General features: G+C 42.4%; 1 protein-coding gene across 1 annotated transcript; it reads left to right on the forward strand.

Annotated features, from left to right (window-relative positions):
- Positions 1–817: 817 nt before the first annotated feature.
- Reg-5 (Rhythmically expressed gene 5) lies at positions 818–13,845 on the forward strand. The gene is made up of 3 exons (XM_065231728.1): positions 818–1,104; positions 10,384–10,564; positions 11,686–13,845. The coding sequence occupies exons 1-3, from the start codon at positions 985–987 to the stop codon at positions 12,321–12,323; spliced, it is 939 nt and encodes a 312-aa protein (XP_065087800.1). The 5' UTR covers positions 818–984; the 3' UTR covers positions 12,324–13,845.

A 13,845-nucleotide genomic window follows, 5' to 3' on the forward strand; every position in this document is an offset into this window, starting at 1 on the left:
CTAAATGATCTGGAAAAATTTCCACCCCACGGCGCCACACCAAATCAAACCGATAAAAACAAAATTCTCTCTCCCCAATCAACGGAGCAGTGTGCAACCGGCACAGGACCGCCGTCGCCACCACCCCTCCTGCACACGACATCCGTGATCGCTTCATAAATTAGGCGCTTATGCTCGCGACGCCATGCTCTGCCCCTTCTGAACGATACAATTACGCACGATCGACCTGCCGCCGCCACCGCCGCCCGCCACCAAACGCCCGACCGTCGCGATCGTTGGTGACATGGCTCGCGAAAACGTAAACAAATTTCGTCGCGGTGTCCAGAAGCGCCAAAAGAAAGAACCAACATCAGCGCATCAGCGAAGCCCTGCAAAAATGCGATCGCGATCGCGAAAGAATTTCGCGGTTTCGCGAGCGGAGCTGAGGTAAACAACCAACGATCGTGGCGTCGCCGATCGCGTCCAGTCGGTCGTCGGCGGCGGCGCCCATGACGTCATGGTAGCCGAAGTCGACCGCCGTATATAAGGTGAAACCCAATCGGGCGGCACTGTTTATTCGTACACGATACCTCGAGCAGACTTGACACGGTTCTGAAAGTTGGAAAACACAGAGTATTGAAAAGCGACGAGAGCCAAAAGCCAGTGAATTGAAAGATTTCTAACGCAAGAAAATAGCAAAGTGCAAGATCGGAAGGTTTTTTTTTTATTCAGAAAGTGTGTGATCTTGAAAGCGACAAGGACGGGGGAGAAGTAATTAACGCCGAGCGGGAAGTGTTGCAAGTGAGTGGGTAATTTGAGTTGAAAGTCCGCTGGGTGAGGAAAACAAGTGAGTGCGAAGAAAGCAAAAAAAAAACATAAACAACATTGCAAAGTGGGCCCGGAAAATTGTTACGGTGGAAAAGAGAGTGAACGTTCTTAATTGGAGCGTTTCGGAGGAAGTACGAGAAAGGAAGTGATTGGTGAACCAACGAGAGCTAGGTGAAAATGGCTCGTGGAAGAAGAATGCCGCTTATATTGGCCCTGATGGCGATGACCCTGATGCTGGCGTCGCAGTGTTCCGGTTCCGCAATCCCCATGTGGGAATTCCTGAGTCGGGGTGAAAAGGTAGGTTTCCGTCCAGTGACGTGGGTTGTGGATGTTCGAATGCGGGATTCCGGGAAATTGTGCTCCGCGGACGTAACAGCTGTGCGTTTGCTCGGATGATAATTGCATGATGCATTGAGCGAGAGGCGGCTTCTTCGAAAACGGAGGGTTATCTGTTCATGTAAATCTTGCACCCGAGAGCGAGCGAGCGAGCGTTGAAAAGTGCAACGGGTTATCTCGTCGGGTTGTGGAGCTGACAGTCTATCAGGCAGCAGCTTGGGGAAGGCGATACTTTGTTGTGGATGGTGGAGAGATCAATAATTTATTGCTTGAGGGGGGAGTTTTTACAACTTTATCAAACGGCAGTAAAGTTTCTGAAGGTCGAGTGGGTGAGGGGGATTTGAATAGAGTTGTTTTTTTATGAAGTTCTGCTGTGTTACATGTTGTGGGGAATACTTTTTCAAGACCTAGGAATGACCGCTACTTCGCGCACTAGTTGATTAGTCTTATCAGTTCTAGGAAATGTGCCTGAAAGTACTTTCAAGGATTAAAAACAGCGTCTTAAACTAGTGTAAGGTTGCTCTACAGCTTAAGTGGAGCATCAAATTAGGACAAGTGGAGCTCTTTAGGCTCTCTTAGCTCTACGGACTTGGACTATCACATCGGAACACTCGATCAAAACAATTTTAACGGATATTTCGTGGATAGAGGTCGAGTGCTTTCCCCGTTCCTTTTAGGGTTGAATGTTTGTTTGGAAAACCATGAGAGTGCAAATCTTCTTTTGTATTGTGATACATGGTCCACGTGTTGAACTCCCCTGTCCCGTACTGTGTGACAGATAGACCATATAATTCGGGTTCAGATTATTTGCTAAACCTTGTGACCTTTCTCAATGTATTCTAATGATGTAAGTTCGAGCAATGTCATTGTTAGTTAAATATTTGTGTTCCTTGCAGGAGCTTTCAAATTCTTTAACGGCTGAGAAAATTACAATGACAATAATCCAATTGTATTGGATGGTACTACTCGTAAGGTGAAAGTGACCTAGTGAGTAAATCGAAATTTCAAAAATGGTTTTCTCTGAGACATCACTTCTGATTGCAAAAAGCTCTAATCGATGATTTCCTTTTAATATTTCGCTCAAAACGGCGAGAGTTTTTCCATTCTGAAGTGATGTCTATTTTTGAAATTTAGTCACGTTGACCTTAAAACGATAGGCCATGCGACTAATTTTATTCGTTCAAATCATTTCATTCAAATGTGAGTGCCCAAGAAATTTGAAGGGATGGAGTAAGCCTCAAATACAAGAGGGTTCAGAGCACTTTCAATAGGTTGTGCCATGCCCTCAAGTTACGTGAATTTTCCTATAACAGCAAGCCCAGTTAAGTAACTTCTTGAGTACTTCCAAGTATTATTATTATTATTATTTAGCTTTATTAAGGAGGCTTTCAGCCTTGGGCTGGTTCGCCTCCAACGGCTTCCAAGTAGGCTCATAGGACTTTTGCGCTTATTTTAAAAGTTCTGTGGAGTAGTTTTCGTTTTGAACGCTTGCCATTCTGTGTTATGTGACTGAGAGTTTACGGAAAGTCGTCTATGAGACAATATTTCTTGCAAGTTGGTAGTTTGCGTGATGAGAAAAACAAACGTTTACAGGTATGGATCATATCGCCAGTAATATTCAGAATTTTTGTCTGTGTAGCTTCAAACTTAGGATGGATTTGGATCCTTAAAACTCACTAAAATTTCGATGACCCCTTATGCAGTTTTTCATGACCTATCTCAAGGCCACATAAAACGACAAGTAGTTAATCAGCCTGGTACTTTAAGACAAAAGTGTTTGAAATTGAGGTTAAGTTTAAGTTTACTACTCGATTTATCTGCGGTTGATTTGATTATTTTAACATTGAGCTCAACATAGAAATGTGCACTAATTTTAAGAAGAAATGAACTCTTCAAGGTATCTTCTTCTGGCTCATCAAATTCCTTTTCAGTACTGGACAAAGTTGTTAACCAGAACATAATTTGAAAACCTCTGGTAGTAAAAGATGGAAATACCATCGATTATCTCTACTGATCTGATACTTGGCTACGAGTTATCTCTGCTGATCCGTTTCGGATCCACTTGCAGTCTGATGAAAACAAATCGTTTGGCACTAATCTTCGTCAAAAATATGATCATCATAAGCCACAGAGGTATCTCAAACAGTTTGCCATATCTCTTAAAATTCTAATCGAATTCTCTTGCAGTCTTTAGCAAAGTTGTTCTGCAGGACAATATCTGAAAACCTATCGTGATTGAACGAAAGAGCAGTGCAAACAGTGTCCTCTGGTGGCGATAGATGGCAATACCATTTCTGATTCCGCTTTCCTCAATTGATCGGATGTTTGGCAACGCGATATCTCTCCTCATTCGTATCGGATTCACTTAGAGTCTTTTGAAAAATTGTTCAGCATTGTTGTTGTTTTGTACAAATCGGTATCACCAGATTTTGAGAGACAGATGCTTATAAGTCATATCTTGCTGGGGAGCATGAGCAGTGGAATCGGTTGGCACTAATCTTCGTAAAAAATATGCTCATCATAAGCCACAAACTTCAAATTGGAATAGAATTCTCTAGCAGTCTTCGGCAAAGTTCTTCAGTAGAACATAATCTGAAAACCTATGGCAATTAAACGTACGCAAATTGCTAACAGTGACCTCTGGTGGTAAAAGATGGCATTACCATATCCTGATTCTAATTTTCTTAATTGATCAGATGCTTGGCTACGATATATCTCTCCTTATTCACTAAGAATCTTTTGGAAACTTGTTTTGCAGAATGTTTCCTATATGTTTTATCAGAATTTGAGTAAATGATCCTAAAAATTGACCTGTTTACTGAAAACCATTGGAATCAGTTGGCATTAATCTTCGTAGCAATTATGATCATCATAAACTACAGAGGTATCTCTAACTGCTTGCCATATTTCTTCAAATTCGAATCGAATTCTCTTACAGTCTTTGACAAGGATGTTGTGTCAGACAAGAACTGAAAACCTATGATGATTAAACTAAAGAGAAGTACTAACAGTGACCTCTAGTGGTAAAACATGGCAATACCAACTTTCTATTCAAATTTCCTTAATTTATCAGACGTTTGGCAACGCGATGTTTCCCCTGATTCGTATCGGATTCACTTGGAATCTTTTTCAAACTTTGTCAGCAGAATATTTCCTACAAATCAACATCACCAAAATGATCAAAAAAAAGTGATCTCTTAGCTGAGAACCAGTGAAATCAGTTGACACTAATCTTAGTTAAAAATTATGATCGAATGAATGAAATTACGTCGAATTCGAATCGAATTTTCAAGCAGTCCTGGGCAAAGTTGTTCTGCAGGACAAGATATGAAAACCTATGGCGATGAAACAAACGAAAACTTCTAATAGTGACCTCTAGCGGTAAAACATGGCAATACCAACTTCCTATTCAAATTTCCTCAATTGATCAGACGCTTGGCTACGCGATATCTCCCCTGATTCGTATCGCAATCACTTGGCGCCTTTTTGAAAACTTGTTCAGCAGAATGTTTTCTACCAATATTGATAACCTCAACTGGGGTGACAGATGCTGAAAAGTGGTCATTTGTTGGAGAGCAGTGGAATTGCTTGTCACCAATTTTCGTTAAAAGTATGCTCATCATCAGAGGTATCACAAACTATTCGTATTATCTCTTCAAATCCGGATCGAATTCCGTGGCAGTCTTCAGCAAACTTGTGCAACAGGACATGATCTGAAAACCTATGGTGATGAAACGTACGAGAAGGACTAACAGTGACCTCTGGTGGTCAAAGATGGCAATACCATCATTCGAATAAAATTTCTTAAATTGGTGAAACACTTGGCTCCGGGATATCTTACATGATTCTTATCGGATTCACTTGGAGGTGTTTGAAAACTTATTCATCAACAGTGGTTTCTTGTTGGAGAGTAGTTGAATTGCTAGGCTCTTTGAATTATGATCATCATAAGTCGCAGCGGTATCACAAACTATTCGCATTATTTCTTCAAATCCAATTCGGATTGCGTAGCAGTCTTCTGCGAATTGGTTTAGCAGAACCTGATCTAAAAACTTGTGGTGATTTAACTTAGACAAAGTGCGAACGGTGACCTCAGGTGGAAAAAGATGGCAATACCATCTTCTGATTCAAATTTTCTCAATTGATCTAACGCCACTGTATACCTTAACCGAATCGCATCGGATTCACAAACAATCTTTAGGATACTTTCTCGTTAGAACATCCTCTACAAATTGCTGATAATTGCATTGATTTAAAGTGCCAAAAAGTGATCACTTTCGGGGGCGAAGCAAAATCGCTTGGCATTGATCTTAAGTAAAAATAATCATCATCATAAGCCACAGAGGTATAACAATCTATTCGCATTGTCCCTTCAAATTCAATTCGAATTCCGGAGCAGTCTTCAGCAAAGTTGTCCATCGGGACATGATCTGAAAACATATGGCAACAATGCATGCAAAAGTTGCTTATAGTGACCTCTGGTGGTAAAAAAAATAATGGAAATACCATCTTTCGAATCCCATTTTCTCAATTGGAATTCGAAATGTCTCTTCAGAGTCGTATCGATTTCGCTTGAACTTGAAAACTTCCAAATGGTTTCTCCAAATTGGTGGCAATGAAATAATGATTTCAAATTTAGATTTATAAGAGAATCATACAGAGAGAGAATCATACATCACAGAGGTATCCCGATTAGCTTGCTTTACCTCATTCAATTCAAATCGTATTATTTGGCAGTCTTCGGCAAACTAGTTCTTCAAGACAAATCTATAATCCAGTGATTTGTTACGTTAAAAAAAGTTGCAAATTTGATTTGGTTGACATTATTTCCACGCTTTGGCTCGAATTGTTAGGCTTATTTGCTCATTTGTAGACACATTCCTGCAAAATTTATCTGCCCATTGACGTTTCAAATAGGAACGCACTCCCTAGAAGCCTTTCTTCGCAATCTACAATCAAATTTTGGTCTACAATTGGACGCAAATTCCACCTTGCCAAAATTTCAAATTCAGGGTCATTCCTCCGCTTCCCGTCAAACCACTCCACTTGCCGTCCGATCCAATAAAATGGCTAATTTTATTCAGCGCCACTCTGTCGTCCCGGAACGGATTCTGGTTTCGAAGAGAAACGAGACTGAATTGCGGGGAAGAACACAAAAAAGCGAAAGAAAAAAAAAAGAAATTCGCGCAAACCTGTCATGACACAGACGACAGAGTGGGACGAGAATTGCCTCGGGGGCCTTCTTCGAGGCGGATCTTCAGAACGGTCTCGTCGCGCGGCTGCCTTCTCTCCCGTCCAAGGTCATCCAAGGTTATCGCAATCGGTGAATCTTTCTCTCTCTCTCTCTGTCTCTGTCTCTTACAGCTGCCTTGCCTCGCGACGACGATGCATAAAACATGAGCTTAGCGTCTCTAGGAAGGTATGCTAATGGCGCAGCGAGGCAGCGATCGGCGGCGACGGGCAGCGGGGGCAACCCCTATTCGTGTTTGACCTCTTCTAGATCGATCAGCAGCGCTTGGGATGGGCTTGGGATCCAAGCATTTACTGTAGGTACAAAGTTGATTGGAATCTCTACCGGTTCTACCTGCCTACGATGCGACGAGATCGTGTACTTCCTCATCTAGCGGGGGGGATCGAAGGGAGAGCAAGAGATCGATCAATAGACGATCGTGACGCTCCAGCTTCAGCTGCCCGCCCATTGAATCAATTGAATCTGCTATAATAATTAGCTCTGTGTGTATCGATGTGGGATTTTTTTGTTCACAAATTACATCACCGTCACCGTCTCGAAGTTGTAATATAGGACTGCGAAGGTGTTCGGGTGCGGCACGGCAGATAAGATCGACACAAAAGCGAGTGTTTTTTCACTCAAAATCGCAAAAACGTTGATCATTCATTGACTGACTTTTCCTCGAATATGATGAAAATCGACGGAAATTTTACTCAGTCTAGGAGTCTGGAATTTCCTCATTCCCGAAAATCTTTTCCTAAACAATCGAAGAAAATTTTACTCAGTCTATGAGAGTATCATACGTTTTGAGCGAATTTGAGTGAATGATACTCAAATTTGAGTTGGTTTAATCGGCCGTGTGGCTGTGGCTGCTGCGGAGATTAATCAACGACGGTGACTTGGGACATTTTTTTTGGACGGTTTGGAAGTGACCGTGACCGTGAGAAAAGGGTGACAACGTGGTGACTTCATCCCGTGGAGTGGGATTTTCTTGGCTGATCGTGGTGGCAGGGGTCATGATGATGCACCGGTACCAACATTAGAGAAGGGTCGTTGTGACTGGCTGAGGGGAATTCTCTTTGTTCTCAAGTGGCGCCGCTTGTGGGGGTTTTGATAAATAAAATATTTATTTATAATATAATATAAACATTGAATGGTGATGTGTGCCTGCATGCTTGTCTGTTGATGCAAAGTCACGTACTCTTTTGAAGAAGGAAGGGGCACTTTATTGTTTAGAAGTTTCTCGCATAGTCAGTTGAGATCGTGATTAGAAGAAGATTTTTTGAAAAATGTGTTATTGTTGTTTTGTTGCAGAGAGGGAGAATATTTCAACTGAAATGACGAGCTCGAGGTTGAGTGTTGGGTGATTTGAAGCTTCCGTGATTAGACTTACATCGAATTTCCAAAACTATTATTTTAATAAGCTCAGTTTTGTTTTGAAACAAAATTTAGCTAATGGAAATCATCTAGCATGAAGCTGGATTTGTGATGATTAAGTCCTCTGAAAGCATGGCTTAAATTCAAGCAACAATCATTTCATACGGAGACAAGACGAACCATGAGAGAAAAAATCGATGGTCCTGTCAAGATTTGCAACCATGAAACCATGTAATCGCAATATCGGATCAAATTCATATCGATTTTTTTCGCAGTCTTGGGCGAAGTTGATCAAAAAGACATGATTTACAAACCTGTGCAACCAAATCAGTCGTAGTTTGCAGAGAGTGACCTCTGGTGGCATAATCGATAATTTTTTCAAAGTATCCCGAATCCATTGATATTTCATTCAAAGGGAAAAAGCACCCTCAAATCAAACCAGATTTCTTGTGCAACCATAAACAATCTTGTTCATAGAATTGTTTCTACAAAATAATTGGAATTCATTTGAGATAAATGAGACCAAAGCGTTGATTTTATGGTTATCAGTAGTTCGATCATGACCACAGACAATAGAGCTATCTTTTTCTTGCCACAATATCTGTTCAATTTCAAATCAAATTTTTTCGCAGTCGGTTTTCGTCTTCTTAAACTTATTAGGAATTTAGAAATGGTTTTTCGGTTTCCTATTTAAACTTATAAGAAACGATTCTGGATTTCTGCAGGAACGATAGTCGTTTTCTGAAACTTGTTGTTGCGGTTTCTACCGAGGGGCAACCCTATCTAAGATGCAGGAGAAAAATTGATTTGCTGTTGTGAGATAGAAAGAAGATTGATGATGATTTTAAAGATTTTCGGCAAAAAAGGTGGATAGCTATGGGAGTAGATGGATTAAGATGCAAGGGATGAAGCAAGGTTGTCCGTGGATTCGCTAGTGTGAGATTTTTCGACCATCAACAATTGAGATTCCAGGTTTTTACAACTTATTAAGAACGTTCTTGGTGTCTGAAACTTATTCGAGACGATTGTTGTGACTTTAAGAAGTCTTCTGAAACAATTAACATGCGATTTTCGGCTTTTGAAGCCTATTAGGAACGATTTTTGGTATGTACTTACAAGACCTGTTTTTGAGTAGCTGCTTTCATCTGCTTTATCTCCTCACATACGGAGAGTTGGGTCCAACTTCGCATTCCGGGACTATGCAACCTTTGCTTGATTTGAGTTTCAGACCATTTTATGGTCACCATTAGATCTCGCGTGTGGAGTGCGGTCGGAGGCAATGGGTGGCAAATCTACTTTAGGTGACTCTTAGACTAATCAAAGCAGTGTAAATCCATTTAATCCCTCCCAAAGGCCAAAGAACAGCTCTCAAATGAACTGGATAATTGCCGGGTAAGTTTGAGATTTATTTGCAACTCTTTTTGAGCACGCCAGTGACCATTAGTCACACAGGTATCCTCTTCCATGGGCAGATTCGATTCATATGCAGTCTTCGAGAAACTTTTTTGGCAGACCATAAGCTCAACACCTATTAGAACAAGCCATACAAAGAAGGTGAACAGTGACCTCTAGCAAAGGAAATACACTATACTTTTGTAATATCCAATGAAAGCGAAACCAACTCAGACAGTGGGTCACTTTTACTCAGTTGTGAGTAACTTTTACTCATTCGTATAGAGAAATTTCTAAAATCGTAGGACACTAAACGCATGAGTAACTTATGAGGTTGTAATATTCGTTCCTAGATCGATCTGCCGATCGTGAGACGAACCTTGTTCCATGAGATCTACTTTCGTGTAAATCACGGATCATCAAGCGCACTTATTTTGCTGGTGAATTCCTTTAAATCAAATCGGAAATTTCTCAAACAATTACACCCCTGCTTGCGTTTTTAACACCGTCATGCACTTAACCACCATTCGCAATCGATCATTGCACTCTCCATCAATCTTTTTCCACTTCCAAAACGCATCAATCGACTTCAAAAAACTCCTCATTTTTTCCTAAATTAAATTATGATGAAACTCAGCTCAGCTTGCCTCATCATTTACATTTCTTATGCAAAAAAAAAGAACAATTGATGCCGGAATGTGTCCATCATCACCCGCCGTCCACCCGCCACCAAAATCTTGTCTGTTGACCTCTGACAGCTCAGTCAGACGAGCGTCAACAGAGCGCGATGGCAAACGGAGATAAACAAAAATTCCGCTTGAGAGTTGAGCTTGTCTTCTTTTTTTTTTCGCGTGGTCAAGAAATGAAGACATCACCCCTCCACCTCCGGTTGATGGTGCTTAAAAATTTACCTTATCATGCAATGACCGCCGCGAGCCTAAATGGAATAAGCGTTTTAACGGCGGGCATATTTTATTCGCTTTCGTGCCAGACCTTGAGTAACCTTGGCTTTTGCTAATTAAGCAACAAGTCGGCTAGCGAGTTATGATTCAACACACAGTTACTGAAACCGGGGAGGGGTTCGTCGCTTGCGTTTGGCTCAAGTCACGCGCTTCTCGTACGTCAAGGTTGCACTTTCCCCCGTCTTGCACCGGACATATGTTTACATAAACGAAGCGCTTTCGCTTTCATCGCACGTAACATCCTCACTGATTCACATTCTTTTTTGTTTGTATTTGCAGATGTCACACCTGTACTCGATGTTTGCCAAACAGGTGTCCAACTACTGCAAAGGTTCGCAGGACATGCCGACTAACATGTGCAAACGAAACCTCCTGATGTACGGCATCAACAAGCTGCAGGACATGAACGAGTCGCACCTGGATTCGATGGACCCGTACCAGCGCGGTGCTCACGATATAAGTGAGTATATTGAGATGTGATTTTTTTTTTTAAATTTGTTAATTGACGTCTTAATTCCGCGCCGTATTGATGGCCGCTTCCGGATGAGAGTGTTTTGCATGAATCGTCGTTTTACTGTGGTTGTTGTTGCTGGAGCCAATGTCAATACGACGTCCTCAATTGAGGAAGTTCTACAGGTTGTTTTGAAGATGTGTGTTGGGATTCTTTGATTGATTGGGGAAGTGACCCATTCGAACATTCATTAGAGCTTCGGTTCCATTGAAATCCTCATTGAATTGCTTCACGATCGGGTCATGACAAATGTTTGTGCTTTCATTGTAGACGTACAAACACACACGTACGTGTATAGAATTAAGTTGCCGTGCAGGAGAGGCTATAATTTAATATTCTATTCGTGGGGGCATCAGCGTGCATTGGCGGCGGTTAAGGCTATTTTTAAAACCAAACGACCTTTACCGAACGAAGCGTGCTTAACCCCCGTTGCTTTTGTACTCTTTCTCCGGCTGTGAAACAGGCTTGGAGGCATCCGATAGGGTTGCCGGGTTCACCTATTCTTCCCAAACCTTTCAAATGGCAGCAAATGTTTTCAATGCTACGAGTGTTCCACAACCAATCTGGCAACCCTGCCGACCCAGGGAGCGCCGCCGTCGTTCTCGATCTTGCCTGCAATAATGTGTACTCGTCCGAGCATCATCCCTCGCATCGGCGCACTTTAATTTATGATAATAAGCGTGAGCGAGCACCTTCATCCGCCTTTTGCGGTGCGATCTTTTGTATAGGCGGCCGCGAGAGGAAAGATCGATTGTTTTGCCGAGCATCTCAATCGAATCTTCGCGGCTAGGTCCCTGCTAGGTGACCTACTCGTCCGCTCGCCGTAATCCTATCCGCCTCAATTTCACTCAATCGTGTTTGCTCGCATGCATGCCCAGAGGTCATCACCATGATCGTCGATCGAAGATGCTCTCGAACCAGGAAGTCTCTCTTCGAGTGAAAAGTTCAGGAAGTAACCTCGAACTTTTCCACTTACACACACAGAATGATCGCGTGATTAATTACAACCAATGCAAAGCAAGCAAGGACTAACGTTCGTATTCTTTCTCTCTATCTGTTCTGTTTTCCAGTTTGGGACGCCATGATGGACGGCCATACCAAGAACGGCAAAAAGAAGATCCCACAAACGACCAAGGCTCCGGTCCAGATCGCCAGCGGCCAGTACGAACACAACCCGCTGTTTGATGATCCCAGTCCACAGCAGCAATCCGGTGGCAGCAGCAACCGCAAGCAGGACTCCGGCATTGACAAGTACGGAATGGACTTCGACTACAGCAACGCTGCCACGGCTCAGGATCTCCAATACACCAATCCCCAGAACTATCTGCCTCTGACCGGCTCTGCTGCCAACTACGACCTGTACCAACGGTTCCAGGGAGCAGCCTCGACTCACTTCGACAATCTGGCGCCATACGAGCAGAACACCAACTACCTGACCGGTCCGATGGTGGTTCGTCTGCGACCGGACGGAACTGCCGTCGATGAGTCCCAGCATAAGGTTCTACCGAAGGATGACGACATCAAAGAGATGACCATCGGCAAGGACAAGATGCCAACCTTCCAGCAAATCTACGACAGCCTTAAACAGCACGAAGATGTCCACGATCACCATACGGCTGCTTCGGCGACGACGGAAACTGCCTCTCCACCGCCGTCGGCCACCAGCTTCGTAAAGTCCTACCGGACCGAGTACAGGCTGCAGAACTAGAATTCAGCAGCATCTGCAAAAAAAACCCCTTGATTGTGATTTTAATTTAGTGTACTAACTACATCTACCTTACTGTTAAACTGCTACTTACTAATAACCGAGGAACTACACAGGACTCATGGTCACTCCGGCGACGCAAATAGGAAGACACTTGTAGCTGTCGAAGTCATGCGCGACATGCCAGGCGCAATATTTTAGCTGTTAAGAGTTAAGAGCGAAGACCGGATACCCAGGTGGGAAACGGAACGGACCGGAAGTTTGAGGGCTGTGCCAAAGCTCGCCCTGGCCCGACTGGAGGGACACCAGGTAGGATCTCTCGCAGCCCAAGCTTGCCGGAAGCGTTCGCCTTCGGGGTACCGCTGTCTACCCAAAATCCAGAACGTAAAACAAACATATTCATTAAATCCTAATATATTTATAAATCATCGTCACCCATTTTCATTATATTAGTTTTGTTTTCTGTGCGCCATTAAACACAAACCAAACTGGACTCGTTTTGGCCATTAGCTAGTAGGGAAGCCGACTCAGAACACCCACGGACTGTATGAGTCCCGGGCCGATTCGGGGACACATACAGTGCCGTGTGTTAGTGATTCCGATACTTCCCCAAATCAAAAACAAAATTCTCAAAAAACAAACAAACCTCGAAGCGCCCTTCGAAATGTGATGAATAAGAAAACACTAGAATACAATGAAAATAAGGTTGTTTATCCCATGTAACTATTTTACATTAAATTATTTGTTCTTCAGCTTTTTCCCAAAATCTTACCCCCCCCCCCGTGTATTTATGAACGTAATCTTAGAGGAAGAGACGGAAGTATCAAGACACTACTAATGTTAAACGAAAAATCGAAGAACAAAGTTAGGAGAAATTTTGTATCAAATTTTAGCGGTCAACGGAAGTGAAGCGTGATGTTAGTCGTGCAGAATCCACTCATGCACACATACACACACAAACGCAAGCATATATGCAAACAAACGTACACAGTTTTAGAGACAACGGAAATCAAAACAAAACGCGAAGAAATTTGGTACGAAATCCAGAGGTATTCCAAATTGTTTGGAGAGTTAAAGAATTTAGTTTAGAGTTAGACGCGATTAGACTGTAAGGCGGTTAGGTTATGACGGCAAGATTGGTTTCTCGCACGTTTTGTGCAAGGATAATTTGTACATGCTTGCGCCCTTTTGATGAGTCAGAACAAATCTGACGAAGGGTAGGCATTCCGTTTTGTAAAAAGCAATCGAATAACGACGGAACGAACCGACGAGCAATGGAGTGTCAATTGGTAGGAATTTTGGTTTTTATCCGAGAAAAAAAAAGCTCCTAGTTTGTAAGGATACATGAACAAAGCAAGCTACGGCTGAAATCAGCTGAAACGAAGTAAGAACCAAGCAAATGTGATTTAATGGATATACTTTCTTAGACGTGTAAGTTGATATATTTTCCAGGTATTTTTTTTGTGAAGAACAATCTGTTGAAATATCAAAATGATGTAAAATAAATAATATATTTGAAAAATTA

This window comes from Ochlerotatus camptorhynchus, unplaced genomic scaffold (assembly GCF_037179485.1).
Source record: "Ochlerotatus camptorhynchus isolate MF236.1 unplaced genomic scaffold, CSIRO-AGI_Acam_v1.1 ptg000361l, whole genome shotgun sequence".
In the NCBI taxonomy this organism is placed as follows: Eukaryota; Metazoa; Arthropoda; class Insecta; order Diptera; family Culicidae; genus Ochlerotatus; species Ochlerotatus camptorhynchus.